General features: G+C 42.0%; 1 protein-coding gene across 7 annotated transcripts in view; it reads left to right on the top strand.

Moving 5' to 3' along the window:
• SUPT3H (SPT3 homolog, SAGA and STAGA complex component) overlaps positions 1-22552 on the top strand; it is a 578628-nt gene that overhangs the window by 421552 nt on the left and 134524 nt on the right. For all 7 annotated transcript variants that reach the window (XM_073586526.1, XM_073586527.1, XM_073586528.1 and 4 more), the window contains one exon: positions 16109-16184. In XM_073586526.1, the coding sequence (XP_073442627.1) occupies positions 16109-16184 (76 nt within the window). The remainder of the gene's footprint in view (positions 1-16108; positions 16185-22552) is intronic.

Raw genomic sequence — 22552 nt, 5'->3', positions numbered from 1 at the left:
CTCACAATAATGCGATTCAGATGAAACTCCCAATGGAACCACCCACCATAATGAGACAGATGGAGACACTTCGTACTCCTTTTGGCATCTGCTCTGGTTGAATCCCATCTTTTTAGGTGTGCACAAACAAATCTGTGGTCGCCCACACTTGTGCACTAAAAAGACGCCAAAAATGATGGGACACCACTAAACAGACCAGTCCAAAGTGACTCCATCCGCCTCATAAGTGACTGGTTCTGTTCGGGGTTTTGTCTGAATCATGGTTCTGGGGATTTTACACAGAAACCCCAACGTAAGAGCTCATCGGAGAGTGCAGGGTAAATGTGAGTCGAGCCTTATTCTGATTTTAGGGAGGTAGAATGAACAAATAGACAACAGTTCAAGAATAATTCTTATTTTTATTTTTGCTCGGTTCACCATGCGGTATAAGTGATCAGACTGATTTGTTCTTCGGGTCGGTACAATTACAGCGATACCAGATTTATTTATTTATGTTACTCTTTGCTATTTTTCCAGACCAAAAACAAATATTTTAGCAAAATTAATTTGTTTTTGCATCAACACATTCTTAGAGTTGTAACGTTTTTATTTTTTTGCCAAATGAGTCATATTAGTTATGGCTTGTTTTTTGCAAGATGGTTTGGCATTTTTATTATTTTATTTGTACAATTTTTTTTTTGCATATGACTCTTTCATCACTTTTTATTCACTTTTTTTGTGAGTGTGATGAAAAAGTGCCGTTTTTTTATAATTTTGTTTACGGCGTTTGCGAAATGGAATGAATAACCTGACCGTTTTATAGATAAGGTCATTCCGGACTCGATGATGCCAATTGTGTGTACAATTTTTTTTGTTTATTTGTGTTTTATCAGAAACATTATGTTTGGAGTGGCAAAACTGATTTTCGTGATTTGTGTGCTCTTTTTTTTACATTTTTTTTTTTCACTTTTACACTTTTTAAATGTGGGACATGTATACTTTTTACTTTGATCACTTGTCTCATACACTGCTGTACTCATGTACAGCAGTGTCTGAGACTGTCAGTGTCTCACTGACACAGCGTGTGAGACCCAGCTTATTGCTGGATCTCACAGGCCACCATACCCTGGGGGCATCACTTGACCTCAGGGTACCATGGTAACCATTAGGACCCGAGATTCTCATTGCGGGGGGGGGGGGGTCCGATGGTTACTGAATGGGTCTTATGACCCCCTTGTATCAACTTAAATGCCACTCTCGTGATTGACAGCTGTTTTTAAGGGGTTAATTGGCCCTGATTGGTCACAAAACTGGCCAAGGCCGATACAACAGAGTTGGAATCGCCGCCATGCGGTGCTATTCCCTTTTTCCCTCGACATTAAGGGGTTAAAATATGTTATCATAATATAAACATAACAAAAACAGAAATTCAAAAATAACAAAAAAATTAGAACGTGTGTTCAAAAAGTAGAATAAAACTTAAAAACATTCACAAAGTTTTGTAGACAGTGAAAAGTACCGTCTCTCAAAAGTCTACACACCTTCCGCAGCCCAGACCTTAATGTAGTGTATGTGTTTGAGGTTTTGCTTACTTGATGAATAACAATATTTCTGACCATAATGACTTGTATACTCCATTTTTTTTTATCAGTTTTTCCCTCCGCAGACTCGATCTGTAATCTTCAGTTGTCTCTGAGCTAGTGAGTGGAAACTAACTGAGATGATGTCTCTATCACACAGTACACACGCACTTGAGGGATTCGTGCTCTCCTGACTCTATCTTGCACATTTTCAGAAGAAGCAGCATCATAGAAGACATTATCCAGCAATATTGAGCAGTGTAGCTGTGAATCCAGCTCTGAGTTGAGAGATTGCTTACTAGAAATCGCCTGTTTCACTCTGCTCCTTCCTTCTCCGCCTCCCCTCTCAATATAGGCAGCGATAATCTGACACATTTTACTTATTATTCAGGCTAAATGATGAGTGCATAAGGAGAAGTGGCTCGTAAGTGGAGAAAGAAGCAAATTTCTCAGAAAAGATGTATTCCAAAGTTTGTATTATTGCGTCTACTTTTTAAATTATGCAAAGTTTGTTGAGATGACAGTGATTACGGAAGTGGAAGCATACTTCAGTCATTTAAAGGGTTTGTACCATTTAAAAATGCTTCCATTATAGGAGAAGGAAAAAAAAAATCTACATGGATACACTCCTCAGGGTTTAGTACAACTTTTTTTCCTCTTTTGTTCAGCATGTGTAAAATAATTGCCAGTTGGGTCTCCACGCGGCACAACATGCCTGTTATTAGGATAGTTAATTTTCCATGACTAACCTCGTAGTGTGACTAAGCAGGGATTTTCCCCAGAATTTGCCATGGACATTATTCCAAGCAATTGGTGAAACCGTCTGCCTGTGTTGGTGGTCAGAGAAGCTGTAAAACAGATGCATGGAATTTAATGAGCACGTCTGGCAGAACGAGCCTCCATTCATTTTTTCCCTTTTTTTTTTTTTTTTTTTTCTTTTGAGCATAGACTATATTTCTTAGTCTCGCAACTCAGATCTCTAGAAGTTTCTATAATTTCTATAATATATATGTTTTTAGAAAACAAGCAAAAATACATAGCAACTAGACTGTCAGGAGTTATTCCTCTGAACACTGAACTGTACTTAACCCCTTCACGACCAATGACGCCACATAGGCGTCATGAAACCTGGTTCAAATCTGACCAGTGACGCCTATGTGGCGTCATGACTTCAAAGCCCCCCTGCGGGTCGGGTGACCGGGGTCACTGAAAGGTCACCCGACCCGCAGATACAGGGGGCTTTGTAATTCACCACAGGGGACGTGGCTTCGCCCCCACGTGGCTACGATCGATCTGATTGGCTGTTAAAAGTGAAACAGCCAATCAGAGCGATAGTAATATTTCATCAATGAAAATTGATGAAATATTACAATCCAGCCATGTCCGACGCTGCTGTAGCATCGGACATGGCTGGAGACACCGATTCCACCCCCCCCACCGGCGATCGCCCCCCCGCCACTGAATGACAGCGGCGATCTGCCGCCGCTGTCATCATCTGCCCCCCTCCCATTCCCTCTGCTCCCCGCCAGCCTCCGATCCCCCCCTCACCCCCCCCGGTACCTCCTGAGTCCCCCCATCCCTCCCGATGTCCCTCGGGTCCGGATGATGGGCGCCGCCATCTTTGAAAATGGCGGGCGCATGCGCAGTGCGCCCGCCCGAATCTGCCGGCTGCAGATTCCGTTCTTTCATTTTGATCACTCTCACAGTGATCAAAATGAAAGAAAAAGTAAATAAACCCCCCGATTATCACCCCCATAGGTAGGCAGAACTAATAAAATAAAGAAAATATTTTTATTTTTATTTTTCCATTAGGGTTAGGGTTGAAAAGAGGGTTAGGGTTAGGGTTGAAAAGAGGGTTAGGGTTAAAAAGAGTTTTAGGGTTGAAAAGAGGGTTAGGGTTGAAAAGAGGGTTAGGGTTAGGGTTGGAAAGAGGGTTAGGGTTGGAAAGAGGGTTAGGGTTAGGATTGGAAAGAGGGTTAGGGTTGGAAAGAGGGTTAGGGTTGGAAAGAGGGTTAGGGTTGGAAAGAGGGTTAGGGTTGGAAAGAGGGTTAGGGTTGGAATTAGGGTTAGGGTTGGAATTAGGGTTAGGGTTGGAATTAGGGTTAGGCTTGTGGTTAGGGTTATGGTTAGGGTTGGGATTAGGGTTTGGGGTCTGTTGGGGTTATGGTTAGGGTTGGAATTAGGGTTAGGGATGTGTTGGGGTTAGGGCTGTGGTTAGGGGTGTGTTGGGGTTAGGGCTGGAGTTAGAATTGAGGGGTTTCCACTGTTTAGGCACATCAGGGGGTCACCAAACGCGACATGGTGCAACCATTGATTCCAGCCAATTTTGCGTTCAAAAAGTTAAACGGTGCTTCCTCCCTTCCAAGCCCCGACGTGTGCCCAAACAGTGGTTTACCCCAACATATGGGGTATCAGCGTACTCAGGAAAAATTGCACAACAACTTTGGGGGTCTAATTTCTCCTGGTACCCTTGAGAAAATAAAAAATTGGGGGCTAAAAAAAATATTTTTGTGGAAAAAATTTTTTTTTTTAATTTTCACGTCTCTGCGTTATAAACTTCTGTGAAGCACTTAGGGGTCCAAAGTGCTCACCAGGCATCTAGATAAGTTACTTGGGAGGTCTAGTTTCCAAAATGGGGTCACTTGTGGGGGGTTTCTATTGTTTAGGCACATCAGGGGCTCTGCAAACGTAATGACGACCGCAGACCATTCCATCAAAGTCTGCATTTCAAAACGCCACTACTTCCATTCCGAGCCCTTACGTGTGCCCAAACAATAGTTCCCCCCCATATATGGGGCACCAGCGTACTCAGGACAAACTGTACAACAACTTTTGGGGTCCAATTTATCCTGCTACCCTTGTGAAAAAAAATTTGCTGGCTAAAAATCATTTTTTTTGAGGAAAAAAAAATATTTTTTATTTTCACGTCTCTGCGTTATAAACTTCTCTGAAGCACTTGGGGGTTCAAGGTTCTCACCACACATCTAGATAAGTTCCTTAGGGGGTCTAGTTTCCAAAATGGGGTCACTTCTGGGGGGGGGTTCCATAGTTTAGGTATATCGGGGGTTCTGCAAATGTAACATTATGCCCGCAGACCATTCCATCAAAGTCAGCATTTCATAATGTCACTACTTCCCTTCCGAGCCGCGACGTGTACCCAAACAGTGGTCATCCCCCACATATGGGGTATCAGCGTACTCAGGAGAAACTGGACAACAACTTTTGGGGTCCAATTTATCCTGCTACCCTTGTGAAAAAAAAAATTGCTAGCTAAAAATCATTTTTTTTTTTTGTGGAAAAAAAAATATTTTTTATTTTCACGTCTCTGCGTTATAAACTTCTGTGAAGCGCTTGGGGGTTCAAGGTGCTCACCACACATCTAGATAAGTTCCTTGGGGGGTCTAGTCTCCAAAATGGGGTCACTTGTGGGGGGGTTCCACAGTTTAGGTACATCAGGGGCTCTGCAAATGTAACATGACACCCGCAGACCATTCCATCAAAGTCAGCATTTCAAAATGTCACTACTTCCCTTCCGAGCCCCGACGTGTGCCCAAACAGTGGTTCCCCCCCACATGTGGGGTACCAGCGTACTCAGGACAAACTGGACAACAAATTTTGGGGTCTAATTTATCCTGATACCCTTGTGAAAATAAAAAATTGCGCACTAAAAAATAATTTTTTGAGGGAAAAATTTTTTTTTTTATTTTCACGGCTCTGCGTCATAAACTTTTGTGAAGCACTTGAGGGTTCAAGGTGCTCACTACACATCTAGATAAGTTCCTTAGGGGGTCTAGTTTCCAAAATGGGGTCATTTGTGGGGGAGCTCCAATGTTTAGGCACACAGGGGCTCTCCAAACACGACATGGTGTCCGCTAACGATTGGAAGTAATTTGCATTTCAAAAAGTCAAATGGCGCTCCTTCCCTTCTGAGCCCTGCCGTGTGCCCAAACAGTGGTTCCCCCCCACATATGGGGTACCAGCGTACTCAGGACAAACTGGACAACAAGATTTGTGGTCCAATTTCTCCTGTTAGCCTTGTGAAAATTAAAAATAGTGTGCTAAAAATCATTTTTTTATTTTCACTGCTCTGTGTTATAAACTTTTGTGAAGCACTTGGGGGTTAAAAGTGCTCCCTACACATCTAGATAAGTTCCTTAGGGGGTCTAGTTTCCAAAATGGGGTCACTTGTGGGGGAGCTCCAATGTTTAGGTGCACAGGGGCTCTCCAAATGCGACATGGTGTCCGATAACGATTGGAGCTAATTTTCCATTCAAAAAGTCAAATGGTGCTCCTTGCCTTCCGGGCCATGCCGTGCGCACAAACAGTGGTTTATGACCACATATGAGGTATCTGTGCACTCAGGAGAAATTGCTCAACAAATTTTAGGATCCATTTTATCCTGTTGCCCATGTGAAAATGAAAAAACTGAGGCTAAAAGAAAATTTTTGTGAAAAAAAAGTATTTTTTTTTTTTTTACAGATCAATTTGTGAAGTACCTGGGGGTTCAAAGTGATCACTATGCATCTAGATAAGTTCCTTGGGGGGTCTAGTTTCCAAAATGGGGTCACGTGTGGAGGAGCTCCAATGTTTATGCACACAGGGGCTTTCCAAACACGACATGGCAACCGCTAAATATTCCAGCATATTTTCCATTCAAAAAGTCAAATGGCGCTCCTTCCCTTCTGAGCCCTGCCGTGCGCCCAAACAGTGGTTTATGACCACATATGAGGTATCGTTGTACTCAGGAGAAATTGCCCAACAAATTTTAGGATCCATTTTATCCTGTTTCCCATGTGAAAATGAAAAAATTGATGCTAAAAAAAATTTTTGTTGGAAAAATTAAAATGTCCATTTTTTCTTTCCACATTGCTTTAGTTCCTGTGAAACACCTGAAGGGTTAATAATCTTCTTGAATGTAGTTTTGACTAGCTTGAGGGGTGCAGTTTTTAGAATGGTGTCACTTTTGGGTATTTTCTGCCATATAGACCCCTCAAAGTGACTTCAAATGTGAGGTGGTCCCTAAAAAAAATGGTTTTGTAAATTTTATTGTAAAAATGAGAAATCGCTGGTCAACTTTTAACCCTTATAACTTCCTAACAAAAAAATATTTTGTTTCCAAAATTGTGCTGATGTAAAGTAGACATATGGGAAATGTTATTTATTAGCTATTTTGTGTCACATAACTCTCTGGTTTAACAGAATAAAAATTCAAATTTGAAAATTGCAAAATTTTCTAAATTTTCACCAAATTTCTGATTTTTTGACAAATAAACACAAAAATTATCAACCTAAATTTACCACTAACATGAAGCCCAATATGTCACGAAAAAACAGTCTCAGAATCGCTAGGATCCGTTGAAGCGTTCCTGAGTTATTACCTCATAAAGGGACACTGGTCAGAATTGCAAAAAATGGCCTGGTCATTAAGGTCAAAATAGGCTTGGTCATGAAGGGGTTAAAGGGGTATTCCCTTCTCCAAGATCCTATTCCAATATGTAGTAGGTGTAAGAATAATAATAATATAAAAAAATACTTCCAGTTAGAAATGTATAGTTCTTCTGATTAGCAATGATTCTTACCCCATGTGCAGGTATCCATGGTTATGACCACTCATATAGTGACACAGTTTTTAGTGGTTGTAACCATGGATACATAAGGTACTTCAATGCCCTGTACATGGGGTAATATTGCAAATCAGAAGAACTATACTACATTTCTAGCTGGAGGTATTTGCTAATAGTATTACACAAATTATTATTATTGCAGATTGCAGGTAGATGTCATAATTCATTATGGAATTTGTGGCAGCTCTGGTTAATGTCAGGTTCTTTCTGGCAGCTTCTTTTAGGCTGGTCAGCTGATTTTGGTTGGTAACCACTCCGATCATCCTTTAGTCACATGGACCCATCAGCTGACTGTCGGTAATAGAGTTATTCTATGCAGACCATCTTGGAGTGAGGAGCTCTCTTGTGTCGGTGGTGTAGCTGCTGCTGTGGGAGTTAGGATTCCTGGAAGGATGAAAATGGCAGTGATGGGGGGATAAAGATGGCAGTGATGGGGGGGATATAAACACCTCCCAGGAGAGTATCACAAAATCATGTTTTGCTTTTATAAGGTTGGGCATCTTGTGCCACAAGTCCCAGGACGTGTCGCTCCAAGAGGAAACGTAAGTAATGACACCACTGTGCACTTCTAAACGGTAAGGCTACTTTCACACATCAGTTTTTTGCCGTCAGGCAGGATCCGGCTATTTTTAGAAAAAACGGATCCGGCATAAATTTTGGAGAACTGTTGAAACGGATCCGTTTTTCTGCTGGATCCGTCTAGCAGGTTATATCTGTTTCCTGGGGGCTGGCCAATTGGATCTGAGCATGCGCAGACTTAAAAAAACGGATCCGGTGGCAGGATCCGTCTTTTTCTAGATCCGGCGCCCATAGACTTTCATTGTGGCAAAAAGCCGGAAGCGTCGGATCCGGCGCTTCCGGCTTTTTCGCCGGAGACATAAAACGTTACAGTAGCCGTTTTTTCCAGACGCCGGAATGAGACAAGTAGCCGGATCCGGCAAAAAACGGATGAAACGCAATGCCATCCGGCGCAATCCGGCGCTAGTGCAAGTCAATGGGAAAAAACTGGATCCGGCATTGCATTTCGCCGGATCCGGTTTTACAAAAAAAAGCCGGATCGCGCCTGAAGGCAAAAAACTGATGTGTGAAAGAGGCCTTACACTCCCTTCACAAGTGGAAACAAGCAATCAATCGCTCAATGCAATTTAATTATGTAAAAATCATACAATTTGATTTTCTGTTTTTTATTTTTAGATTTTGTGTCTTGCAGTTGAAGTGTACCTACAATAAAGATTACAGACCTCTCCATTCTTTCAGTGCATCAAATACTTATTTTCCCCACTGTACATACTGACTAATGCTATTATTACAAACCAACATGTAACCAACCCAGAAACAATACAGTTGTATAACTTACTTGCTTTAAACCTGCATATCCTGTATGATCATAAAATTTTCTGATGATTATAGATGACCTTTCACCAAATTTTTCATGTTGAACTAGATACACAATGTAATAGGCTTCAGAACAAAATATACTATTTTTTTCTTTTACATTTCACCCCTTACTTTTGGAGATATTAGGCTAGTTTCACACTAGCGTTTATTCCATGCAGCGCACGGCGCTGCTAAGCCCCGCCCCCTGCCGGCTCCATGCCCGCCCCATCCGGTCATCGCCGCCTACTATCGCACATGGACGCATGCGATCTGCACACCCTATCTTTAGCATAGGGTGCGCTAGTAGGATTTTAGCGTGCGCTGCGCACTTTTGAAGGTGCGCCGAGCGCGCCAAAATGCAACATCCTGCGTTCTGCGCACACGGGGGCACCTTCAAAAGTGCGCAGCGCACGCTAAAATCCTACTAGCGCACGATCTGCACACCCTATGCTAAAGATAGGGTGTGCAGATCGCATTCGTCCATGTGCGATAGTAGGCGGCGATGACCGGATGGGGCGGGCAGGGGGCGGGGCTTAGCGGCGCCGTGCGCTGCATGGAATAAACGCTAGTGTGAAACTTGCCTTTAGATATTACAGTATTTGCAAACCTGAATAGTTAACATTCTTAGGGTATGTGCACACGCTGCGGATTGCTCTGCAGATTTTTCCTGTAGGATTTGGCTAAATCCACAGGTCAAATGACCGGCGTTTTACCTGCGGATTTAGTGCAGATTTTGTGCGGATTTCCCCTGCGTTTTTACACCTGCGTTTTCCTATAGTGGAGCAGGTGTAAAAACGTGGATCCGCAAAAAAGAATTGACATGTTGCTGATTTGAACCCGCAGCAAATCCGCGTGGAAAAATCCACAGCATGTGCACAGCGTTTCTGATTTTAGGTTCACTTTCATTGTACTGTAAACGCAGCAGAATCTGCAGCGTGTGCACATACCCTTAAAGTCTAAGTGGGCATTACCAGAGAGATTTCACTGGAGGTGTGTACTTCTTCCTGTTTCTGATGCTAGCCAATCATAAGCAGGCACCAACACAATGGGGAAAAAAGAAAACGCCCCCACAATAACTTAGAACGTGCTCAGCCCCAAGAGATAATAGATATATTTGTAATGAAATTTAACTCTTCAGCACAGTCCTTCCCCCCCACACTGCAGGAGATGAGAGCTGAGTTGAAAATGGCACTCTGGTCTGCTCTTCTCCTGCACATGTTCATCACTCTGCAGTGGGGAGAGCAGACTGTTAGTCAATACTTGTTTCAAACTGAGCCTGTTCTAAGCTATTGTGGGAGCATGTTGCTACCTGTTTATCAATAGTGAGCATCAGAAACGGGAAGAATTACATGTTCCCAGTGAAATCTCTCTGGTATCACGCACCTGGACTAAGAAATTAACTGTTTAGGTACCAATACTTTGATTTATCCATAATGGTGAGGCAAAATAAAAAAAAAAAAAAACACAAAACAACAAAGAAAAACTGTTTATTCCACTTTACAGCCGCTCTTATTTGGTGTGTCCAGTTCAACATGAAAAAGTTGGTAGAGTCCTCTTTAAAGGCTTCCTTGCAAGTATGGATTGTCCACAGCCGGGAAATGCTATCATCTCACGTGTGATTCTCATACAATTTTTTTTCATCTTTACTCATTTACTATAAATTCTCAAAAACAAGGAATAAATCTGGGCACACTTTGAGACGTTTTACAGTCAGTCACACGATAGTGGCCTGAACTGTGACTATAATTAGTGCTGTTTAGTCTGTGGGTTTAATATTGGCTGAAACCTCCCTCATGTTTTTGATTTTTTTTTCTTTAAATTTTGTTTATTGCTTTATTTTTTTTTTTCTCGGGAGTATTTTGCTTTTCCTTTGAGTTGTGAGTAAATCAGCAAGGTCGCTGGTCCTTTTTCTTTTGGTTTGTTTTTGTAAGCATGCCCAGCAATCACATGGGCCTTCTCGATGCCAAGATTTTCCCTTTGTGGTGAGGTGGACTGTAGAGGTAACAACTGAAGATATCAGTTCTGAACTTCTACACATTGTAGACCTTCATACGGAGAAACTGAAAGAAATGCAATTTTGGTTGGACAGATTGAAAATATGTATGGTAGTTTGGACTTTTAGAACAAAAGTCTTTGGATCTCAAGACCGTGAAAAAGCGAAGAGTCTTAATTGTCTACCAACTCCCTTTTGAATGATTTTGGTTGTCCCAATTTGGGTTAAGAAAGTCCATTCTAAAATATTACTATATCTAAAAAAGGAGAAGGCAGGTGCTCCCCAGATAAAGAAGTGAAAAAGAGAAGAAGACTCGATGTGAGCAATGCAAAAAAGCACCATTCTGTATTGGCTGCGACCTGTCTCTATATCTCGGTTTCCTTGGTTGGACTACCGTGGATATAGCAGATAAAATGAAATAGTAGAAGAAGGAGATTCTTCATTCCTTTCTCGTTGGCTTATTCATTAGTTATAAAAAGGTAAAACAAAAGAATACAATAAAATATCAAGAATTAAAAGTGCTAAACTAACACGTTTTTGACTTTTAACCAAAGTCTTCATCAGACAAAGAGCTTCCTCACCTGATGAAGGCTTTGGTTCTCAGTTGAAAAATGCTTTAAAATACTTTATATTTTGCTGGATTCTTTTTGTTTTGCCTTTTGTAGCTAATGTCTAAACTAACGAGAAAAGAATAAAGCGCTTCACATTCTGGTAATACAACGTGACTGCTCCTCGTGATAGAACCTCAATCTTCTGCTACTGGAATTCATTCTGAAATGCTGGCACGTGTTCACCTATGTAATTTGCCTTTTTTAAAGTAATTTCAATTTTTATTGCGTTCCTACTAAAAGGGACCTAAAAAGACTCTGACATAACCCCTTATTAGCCCTGAACTGCCCACTAACAATAAGCTCTTTGACATGTCTGCCATCATGTAGGACATTGCAAGAAACAGTTGACGGAAATGGGTGGGAGGGACCAACAGCCAATTCTACAATCCCACCTCCCCACTTACTTTTTTTTCCTTCTCTATTTTCCCATGCCTTAACTTTTTGTTGTATTAGAGATTTACAAATGGAAAATTTTTAATGAGAGAGTTGAGTCAATGGCTTTTTAGCCCAGCTAAGTCCCTGTTTTTTTTTTTGCTGATGATGGGCTTGAAGCCCAAAGCTGCTTTTACTAATTGGTGTATCCAGTTTGACTTATATCCCTAATTATGTTTCAAGGATTTCTAATGGGTCCTTCATTGGCTTATGGGTTGTCACGGCTCCTCCTACTGATCTGGGAGGGTTGTTAGATTTTATTATGTGTGTATGGCCAGCTTTTGTCTGGAAACTTACAATTGGCAGTCCACCATAACTGTGTTTCTTATTAATTTGGGAATGCTCAGTCTTTCGGCGTGTTCAGGTGAGATGAATACAAACGGAAAGTCACCACCGGTGGTTCCACAGATTGCCATACCTGCCTGACTAGAGGTCTAGAATGCCAGTGTTTGGGAGAAATTTTAATTATGAATAAGTATACTGATAAAGTTTTAAAGACAGATTATATAGTTACGGAATGTTAGTTTACCGGGAATGTCTTATGACAATAGCTAGAAATAAGGGGTCAGCCTATGAAATAAATCAGTAGAAATAGCGAATGTTGTAAAGTCTGGATGGCAGCTGGAATAATGGATCCTGTAGTGGACCATAAGGCAGCCAGAGATCCAGTGCAGACTATGTCAGGAGACTCACAGATGAAGATTCAGCAGAGTTCAGCAGTGAAGCAGTGCTAAATTATGATGCTGCGGAGCCCAGCAGAATAGCAGAGCTGGATATTTTAGCAGATTCACATATGAAGATGAAGCAGACCTGGGTATTTCAGCAGACCCACAGATGATAATGCAGCAGAGCCAAGCAAAATAGCACAGCTCATTATGTCAGCATACTGGCAGATGAAGATGCCGCAGAGCCCAGTGGAATAGCAGAGCTGGGTATTTCAGAAGACCCACAGATGAAGATGCAGCAGAGCCAAGCAGTGAGCATTACTGGGTATGTTAGCAGACTGACAGATGAAGATACCTAGCTCGGCTATTCCACTGCATTCTGCTGTATATCAGCAGACTCACAGATGAAAAAGCCCCAGTGCCCAGAAAATTGGTAAGATATGACAGTAGTGGCATGAACACAAACTACCTGAATACTCATGCAGCCTATAAGGCCCTCAGTGTGCCCACATGGGTTTGTACTGAGTTATAGTAAACCAATAGGCACAGGAAGGAACATCAGCCGCAGAGGGAGGACACATTTGTTTGTATTATGTCAAAATGGAGGATACTTTTCTGATTGTGTGAGGGTGTGGAGATCTTATCCGTACATGGAGCCCAAGTCCACTTGCATTGATAGGCAAAATAAGCAATCGCTGGTCTCTAAAAACGTTGGTGGTCCCAGCAGTAGGACAATCTGTGATCAGACATGTATTACTTATCCTGTGGATGAACGATAAGACTTGGGACAAGGCCTTTTGCGATTGGTTGTTTCATAACAGCTAGAAATCCAATAGTTGAAGACCACTTCTAATGTTGTGTGCTGAATGTCCACCCATTCCTGTCCTCCCGTGACTCCACTGCCAAACAAGGTCCAATTATTGTGCAGGAAATTTTGGTTTTTTTCCGCCCCCATTTCTTTAGACATTACAACCATTTGCTTTTGACATTGAATATTTTACTATTTCCAGTTTTGTTTTAATTTTAATTCAGGTTTAAATTACTTTCTTAGGATAAATTTTTTACCTTAATGTTGTTTTTCTTTCAGTAGGTTTCAGTTCCTGGCTAGCTAAGTGCCCATTGGAGTAGAACAAAAATAAATAGATTGAGAGCGCTTAGATCTGATTTCTGCCCTGCAACGAGGCGAGCCACCGTGAGCCTCGCTTATGTTCTGGAGCACTTCAAGAGTATTCCGGCTTCCATGTTTATGTAGCTGCATGTAAGGAAATGGCTCAGGAGCAGCTAGGCCAGCTAATTACACCTAATGACGGATTCGTAATTAAGGAGCAGATTTGTATTTTTTTTTTTCTTAAGATGACGTTTCTGTTGCCGAGACTGCTCTCTAGTGAAAAAGAAACGTTGGTGCTTTGTTTAATGGAAAACTATGAAGTCTGCAGTTAAAAAATACTGAGCTGCATTGTAAAGTCTACATCTCCTAGATTAATTAATTTTCTTGAAAAAAAGGTGAAGATGACGGGAAGTTTAGCCTACGTGTATGTTCTCACAAAGTGGATCCAAATTGTAAAAATCTAACTTATCTTGGGCAGAAACTTTAATTCATGTTGCAGAGTTGGCGAAAGCTTATTTGCACATCCCAATCTCTCTGTCATGACAATGGCCTGTGGTCTTCGCGTGGGAGCAGGCCTGGCAAGACACACTTGCGACATCACGTCAGGCCGGCTAATGAGTAGAGGTGGCATGAATCGATTCGCAACTCCCATTCCATCAGATGGTGTCCTGTGGCTCCAGCACAAGGTCTGGAGAACTGCCTCGTCCCTGCCATCATCCCCGGCTCTTCTTTTGAATAGCTGGCTTGGCACAACCTCACTTGAACGTTACGCCATAATGATGATGTTGTGACAGGACAGGCCGATTAATCCATAGAAGAGCCGTATATGACGGCAGGTATGTGGCGGCACTCTCGCTACTGTGCCGCAGACATGGACCACCACAGACATGGGCCACCATCATGGCCGATGGAATAGGATGTACAAATATATTCACACTAAGTCTGCTAATGAGGTTTTTTGAGTAGAATTCTCTTAACAAAAAAATTACAATAAAGTAATGTCACGTACAGAAGTGGTTTTGGAAATGGTGGCAAAAATGAATGTCCAACCAGGTTTTTCAATAGAAAATGACGGGGCTCTTTTTGTAAGCGATACTTGTGCAGGAAAGGACTCTCGATATTTGGACCCTGGAGTGCAAGAAAAAATGTAAGATTTCATCTAGAATTCAGCAAAAATAGAAAAATAATCCAGATCCTCAGATCAGTTTGCCGAGGCCTCCTCCGATAAAGGCTTTCTGGTTGGTGACACATCTGATTAAGAACTGATTTGACACAGAATCTTCTTGACGTGATGGAATGGACTTTGGATGCATTTTCAGCCGCGTTTCAAGTACCGAGCTCCCAGCCTGTTCGCAGATGGAAGCTTCTTGGTGATATGATATCCTTGTAACGAATTTCCATCTTAGCTACTGGCGCAATCCAATTATCTGTTACCGTTTCTATTGAATAAACGAGACTTTTAACACATTTCAAAAGTTTGAGACCAAATTCCAGTTGGATCGAGATAAAATAATGCTGCCTCTCCTTGAGGAAAAGCATGTAATATCATGGGACATTTGGATGTGAATATTTGTCAGAAGATGTTACAGTTTATTTCAGAATAATGTGGCATCTGATCTTCATCCAAATCAAACCCACATAAAAAAAAAACAGAACTATATCCTGAATTAAAATATCTGGGCCAGCCGAGGAGATGCAAAATAAATCATCTTCAAGACGCTTTTTCTTTTTCTTACGGTTGGTTCAGTTTCACAATTTTATTTTTTTCATATTTCCTCCAAAAATATTTTATGCTGTTATAAAGTTAAAGGGAATGTATTATTGGAGAATTCATCTCCCCTCCTCTCCAGTCCCCTCCCATTCTCTGTTCTACCCTCCCTTCCCTCCTCTCTTTCTTTTTTACTCTTTTTTTCCCTCACTTATCTCCTCTCCCTTTTTCTCTCTTTTCTCTTTCCTTTGTCTTCCGACACAATTGAAACTATTATTTAAAGCTATTATAATAATAATAAGAAGAAGAAGAAGAATTTTTATTTTTATAGCAGTAATATATTCTGCAGCTAATGACTGCATTAAGAAGAGCAGCTCTGGAGAATTTGATTTCCTACGCCTGCTCTTTTTTTATTTTTCCTGCAGCGGATTGTCTCTGTGGGATGTGTGCACTCTAATTCCATAGGGTAATACAGTAGCTGGAAAGTCGATGAGATTTCAACAAGTCTCATCCAAATGCTGCAAACCATGGAAAGTGACCTATGACGTGGAGATGGGATAACTATTGCATAAAACAATTTTCTTTTTTGATGGGTAAAGGGAAAAAATTCTGCAATCAGATTCTTTAGTAGCTGATTTAAACCTCCGGTGTTCCCTTTGCTTGGTCTTTTGCCGGTCACTGTTTGCTGGTACGAGCTATGATCACTGCAGCAATCGCATGGTTTGTCACAGGAGCTAGAAGAATCGAGATCAGCCGGGGAACCAAGGCACAGATACTACTGTTTTAGAATCTGCACCAAAATCCACACTATTTGTGCTCCTGCCTCCTAAGCTTCTTTTGAGCGATCGGTAAGGGTGTCAGGATCAGGATCCCCACTGATCTGCAGGGCGTTTCAGTGCCTTAAGCGTATTTAAAAAAAAAGCTTGTTCAGTACCCCGTAAACCATTCCCATTGCATTTACAGAACAGTAAAAAATTGGGACAACTTATATCTTAAAACAATTAAATGTATGTTTTTTTTCTTTCCTTTAGAGAGCTGAAAAACAAACGCGGAACATGGACTCTGCCCAGTATGCTGAATTCTGTGAAAGTCGGCAGCTCAGTTTTTGTAAGTTTGTGTTCCTTTTTCCATTTTTTTTTTTAGTTTTGTATAGTTAATGTGAAATTCTGTATGTGAATACAGAAAAACAGAGTATACGAGCGAAGTCGTAGAATAATTACTCTTCTGTAGGGTAAACAATGGCAGTCAAGAGTTAATATGGCAAGAGACTCCAAAGATCGGCTTACTTGCAATAACTGATTGAAAATGAGAACACCCCTAGAGAAACAAAGTTGTTCGTGACATCAAAGAAAATACTAAATAGGGTGACACCAGTGTACATGCAAAGACCGCCCGGAAGCACAAACAGTCTCTCTCTCTCTCTCTCTGTCTCTATGATGAGGAACATGATTGTGCTTGGGGGTGACCTGTGGGCAGGTCTCTCCTTCGTTTCTCTGGCCTAGAGCACCAAAATAAGACTCTGCCTACATTCCCTCCCCAGAGCACTAGCCGTCTGTCTCTATGATGAGGAATATGGTTGTGCTCCGTGGCGGCCAGTGGGCAGGTCTCTCCTTCATTTCTCTGGCCTAGTGTTCTAGATAAGACTCTGCCTACATTCCCGCCCCAGAGCGCTAGCCGTCTGTCTCCATGATGAGGAACATGGTTGTGCTCTGTGGCGGCCATTGGACAGGTCTCTCCTTCATTACTCTGGCCTAGTGTTCTAGATAAGACTCTGCCTACATTCCCGCCCCAGAGCACTAGCCGTCTGTCTCTATGATGAGGAATATGGTTGTGCTCCGTGGCGGCCAGTGGGCAGGTCTCTCCTTCATTTCTCTGGCCTAGTGTTCTAGATAAGACTCTGCCTACATTCCCTCCCCAGAGCACTAGCCGTCTGTCTCTATGATGAGGAATATGGTTGTGCTCCGTGGCGGCCAGTGGGCAGGTCTCTCCTTCATTTCTCTGGCCTAGTGTTCTAGATAAGACTCTGCCTACATTCCCGCCCCAGAGCGCTAGCCGTCTGTCTCCATGATGAGGAACATGGTTGTGCTCTGTGGCGGCCATTGGACAGGTCTCTCCTTCATTACTCTGGCCTAGTGTTCTAGATAAGACTCTGCCTACATTCCCGCCCCAGAGCACTAGCCGTCTGTCTCTATGATGAGGAAAATGGTCGTGCTCCATGGCGGCCAGTGGGCAGGTCTCTCCTTCGTTTCTCTGGCCTAGTGCTCTAGCTGAGAATCTGCCTACATTCCCGCCCCAGAGCGCTAGCCGTCTGTCTCTATGATGAGGAACATGGTTGTGCTTCGTGCAGCCTGTGAGAAGGTCTCTCCTTCGTTTCTCTGGCCTATTGCTCTACAGTAGATAAGACTCTGCCTACATGTCTGCCCCGGAGCACAAACAGTCTGTCTCTATGATGAGGAACATGGTTGTGCTTCATGGCAGCCTGTGGGCAGGTCTCTCCTTCGTTTCTCTGGCCTAGTGCTCTATATAAGACTCTGCCTACATTCCCGCCCCAGAGCACAAACAGTCTGTCTCTATGATGAGGAACATGGTTGTGCTTCGTGGCAGCCTGTGAGAAGGTCTCTCCTTTGTTTCTCTGGCCTATTGCTCTACATTAGATAAGACTTTGCCTACATGTCTGCCCCAGAGCACAAACAGTCTGTCTCTATGATGAGGAACATGTTTGTGCTTCGGGGTGACCTGTGGGCAGGTCTTAACTTGGTTTCTCTCGTTTAGAGCAGGAAGATAAGACTCTTCCTACAGTCCCGCCCCAGAGCACGGGCATATCATTAGCCGACAATTTCTAACACTGATTACACAAGAACCACAAGACTGATTTCTTCACCCCAGGTATCATTTTAATCAGTGTAACAACACCAACCTGACAATGCCTGTAGCTGACTGGTTCACTTTACATATTCAGGTTTCAATTTTATTAACGTTTTGGATTGAACGACAGAACTGGAGTTGAGCATTAATAAAATTAGTCGTCAGAAATAGAATTTGCCTAATGTTTCTGCACACAGTGAATCTATTGATCTATCCTCCTTTTATCCTCTTTATGTAATAGCAACTGTCTTTATCTATCTACGCCCTCTGACTGTCACACATTTGTGCACATTTTCACTGCCTGTATTTTACTCGGGATTTTTTGCTTTTTATCTCTTTTTTTGTTTGTATTGTTGATGACCTTTTCGTAGCTCGCAGAAGCCGTATCTGCTTATTACTCAGCATTTCAGTGGAAAACAAGTTGTTTGCAGCGAGATTTCTCCGGACCCAATGCTATAAATAACTATAATCATAGAATGAAGTGAATTGCACATTGTCACAAGTATTCTGCCCTGAATAGAGCCCCAATTTACTTCTCCATCTAATAACACGATGACGGCATCAGCTGCTTCCCACACACTTACTGCTCGGTTCCTAGAAATACATTGTGGGCAGGATTGTAATGAGTAAGGACTGACCAAACCGTGGTGAAGAAGTGACGAAGAGCACGGAAAGGTCACAGCAACAGTAGTAAAGAAAGGAGCACATGGAGCGCGGTCATACGACGGGGACAGTTCAGTCCTTTTGACAACTTTATACTCGTTTATAGATAAGTGGCAAATGTTAGATGGTGGTTTTTGTTTTTTTTTTATTTTCTATTTCTTTTTGAAAATTGAGAAAAAAAATTAGATAATTAAAAAAAAACAAAGCCCCAGTTGGTTCTAACTTTAATTCCGCCCCTGGAGCTCAGTTGAATCGTAGCCGGCTGCATCTGCAAAACATTAAGTGACTGGTACTTGAGATCACAGTGATTCCAGTAAATGAGAGGTTTGCGATAAAGACATTTTTAGACCTAAAAATTATAATCAAGGCTCCGTATAAATGTGCTGAAGAAAAATATATCTAAAAAAGAACAAAAACTGCTGAGCTGCGGATTGACAGAGGGCGCAGAAATAAGAGGTTTCATGTGAGTCCTTGCCGGACAAGATGACGTTCGGCTTCTGTGTAGTATATTGGGAAGTCACGTTACCGAATTCTTGTGTCTACCGAAGTCACAATAGGATTTTGAGTGGACGCCAAGGGGCCGGTGACATCTGTGGTCTGCGATACATGTCCACTCCACCGCACACTGGCCACTATCCCATGCGAAACACGTGTAATTGTAGTGCACTGAGATAAAGAAGCCGCGCTCATCACCGCTGTCCGAAAGATGGAATCACTATGGTGTAGCCATGGAAAATCCGTATTCAGCCAAGGTTCATGGAGATCGGAGTCATGTCTTAGCAGTAAACCGATGAAAAATATTTCAAATGATCAGTAACTCAATAATGTTAAAGACATTTTAATTCTGTGATATAAAAAAAAAAATATATATATATATATATCCAACAATGTAGACCAGCTCACTCCTGTGAACCACCTGGAACCTCAGCTGACCTGGTTAACTCCGTTGTGCCCGGATCTGGATGTAGGAGTCCATCCATACAAATGTGAACAACGACAAAGCAAAGTCCAGCAATAGCGTGAGCAATCCAGGATGCTGTTAAAAAATTATTTTCTCTTTCTTTTTATTGATAAATCCATTAAAATACAATGGTCCAAGCAGTTCAAAACAGCAATAACGCAGGAAAGTAGTGCAGATAGGACTACGCGTTTCAGCGGTAAAACCCGCCTTCTTCACGGTCCAGGTTTACCTGAAGGAAACTGCATAGAGAGGTATGGAATGGTGAGCAGCAGCGAGATGCGGCATAGAAGTATGCCATGTAATAAAACCAATGCAAATATTGTTCTGCTCTGATAAAATGTGAATGCTGCAGCCAATCAACAGTCGTTGGTTGACTGTGTGTGTGTGTGTGTGTGTGTGTGTGTGTGTGTGTGTATATATATATATATATATATATATATATATATATATATATATATATATATATATATATATATATATATATATATATATATATATATATACACTCACTGGCCACTTTATTAGGTACACCATGCTAGTAAGGGGTTGGACCCCCTTTTGCCTTCAGAACTGCCTCAATTCTTCGTGGCAGAGATTCAACAAGGTGCTGGAAGCATTCCTCAGAGATTTTGGACCATATTGACATGATGGCATCACACAGTTGGCGCAGATTTGTCGGCTGCACATCCCTGATGCGAATCTCCCGTTCCACCACATCCCAAAGATGCTCTATTGGATTGAGATCTGGTGACTGAGGAGGCCATTTGAGTACAGTAAACTCATTGTCATGTTCAAGAAACCAATCTGAGATGATTCGAGCTTTATGACATGGCGCATTATCCTGCTGAAAGTAGCCATCAGATGTTGGGTACATTGTGGTCATAAAGGGATGGACATGGTCAGCAACAATACTCAGGTAGGCTGTGGCGTTGCAACGATGCTCAATTGGTACCAAGGGGCCCAAAGAGTGCCCAGAAAAAATTCCCCACACCATGACACCACCACCACCAGCCTGAACCGTTGATACAAGGCAGGATGGATCCATGCTTTCATGTTGTTTACGCCAAATTCTGACCCAACCATCCGAATGTCGCAGCAGAAATCGAGACTCATCAGACCAGGCAACGTTTTTCCAATCTTCTACTGTCCAATTTCGATGAGCTTGTGCAAATTGTAGCCTCAGTTTCCTGTTCTTAGCTGAGAGGAGTGGTACCCAGTGTGGTCTTCTGCTGCTGTAGCCCATCTGCCTCAAAGTTCGACGCACTGTGCGTTCAGAGATGCTCTTCTGCCTACCTTGGTTGTAACGGGTGGCAATTTGAGTCACTGTTGCCTTTCTATCAGCTCGAACCAGTCTGCCCATTCTCCTCTGACCTCTGGCATCAACAAGGCATTTCCGGCCACAGAACTGCCGCTCACTGGATTTTTTTTCTTTTTCGGACCATTCTCTGTAAACCCTAGAGATGGTTGTGCGTGAAAATCCCAGTAGATCAGCAGTTTCTGAAATTCTCAGACCAGCCCTTCTGGCACCAACAATCATGCCACGTTCAAAGGCACTCAAATCACCTTTCTTCCCCATACTGATGCTCGGTTTGAACTGCAGGAGATTGTCTTGACCATGTCTACATGCCTAAATGCACTGAGTTGCCGCCATGTGATTGGCTGATTAGAAATTAAGTCTTAACACACAGTTGGACAGGTGTACCTAATAAAGTGGCCAGTGAGTGTATATATATATATATATATATATATATATAATAGGTTTTGTAATGCATCAAAAGACTTGCCTCATTCTGTTGAAGGAGCTGGTCAGTTGGATTTTTGTTTTGTTTTTCATATCAGTGCAGTTATGCAATGATTGCATTTTAGTAATCAAAAATTGGCAATAATTTTAATTTTTTGCGGCTATTAAAAAAAACAAACTGATTTACAATATATATACTGTGTGTGTGTGTATGTATGTATATATATATATATATATATATATATATATATATATATATATATATATTATTGATGACAATTTAACTACAACGTTATTTGAAACCTCATATATTACATACCTATATAATGTGTGTATGTTTGTGTATATTTATATATAATATACACATTATGCACATACACACACACACACACACACGTGTGTGTATGTGTATATATTGTGAGGTAGCGCTGTCATTTAAGTAGGGGATACTCGCTCAGCAGCCACAAAATCAGATCCGGCACAGATTTTCCATAAAATCATAACAGTCCATGCGGTTTATTAGGCATCATAAACCATGACCAGCAACATAAAGATCATATAAACGGCATAGCGTCCATGACAGAGCTTCACTCTGTTAGCAATGTCCAATACGCAGGCTTTTGAGCCTCACAGTTGTATCTCACCCCGTCAGGGTTCTCTCATGGCTGCTTCTCCATACTGCAGACATTCATTCCCTCCAGGGAACTCAGGCACTTGCAGCCATTAAAACACAGCGTCCACACGTGCTGTCAGGAAGGTAGCCACACAAGACCTTCCAAATGGACCAATCGGGTCCCTGCATTCACCCCATGTGACCTACCCTGGCCACATTATATGGTCCATAGCCACGCCCACCGGGTCACATGACTATGACCTCATCACAGGTCCTTCACACACACACACACACACACACACACTTTACAATAGCATTATTAAACACACACCCTGGGTGGGTTTGTAGGTAACTAGTCCCTGACACATTGAACCAGCACCTCAGCAGTATCACTGCTGATTAACACACACATAAATCTCCATCTCAAGGCCACCCACCTTGAGATACATGACGGCCATTCAGTATCTTGCCATTCATCCACTCTCCTGGGACATCCATACAGCGCCCCCTAGTGGACACAGTGGTCACTACACCACAATATATATATATATATATATATATATATACTGCTCAAAAAAATAAAGGGAACAGAATCATAGAATCGTAGAGTTGGAAGGGACCTCCTGGGCCAT

The sequence above is a fragment of the Dendrobates tinctorius genome, unplaced genomic scaffold, assembly GCF_039654945.1.
Source record: "Dendrobates tinctorius isolate UK_male_01 unplaced genomic scaffold, ASM3965494v1 ptg000093l, whole genome shotgun sequence".
NCBI lineage: Eukaryota > Metazoa > Chordata > Amphibia > Anura > Dendrobatidae > Dendrobates > Dendrobates tinctorius.
The sequence above is the reverse complement of the archived record's forward strand: the minus strand, read 5'-3'. Positions and strand labels throughout refer to the sequence as shown.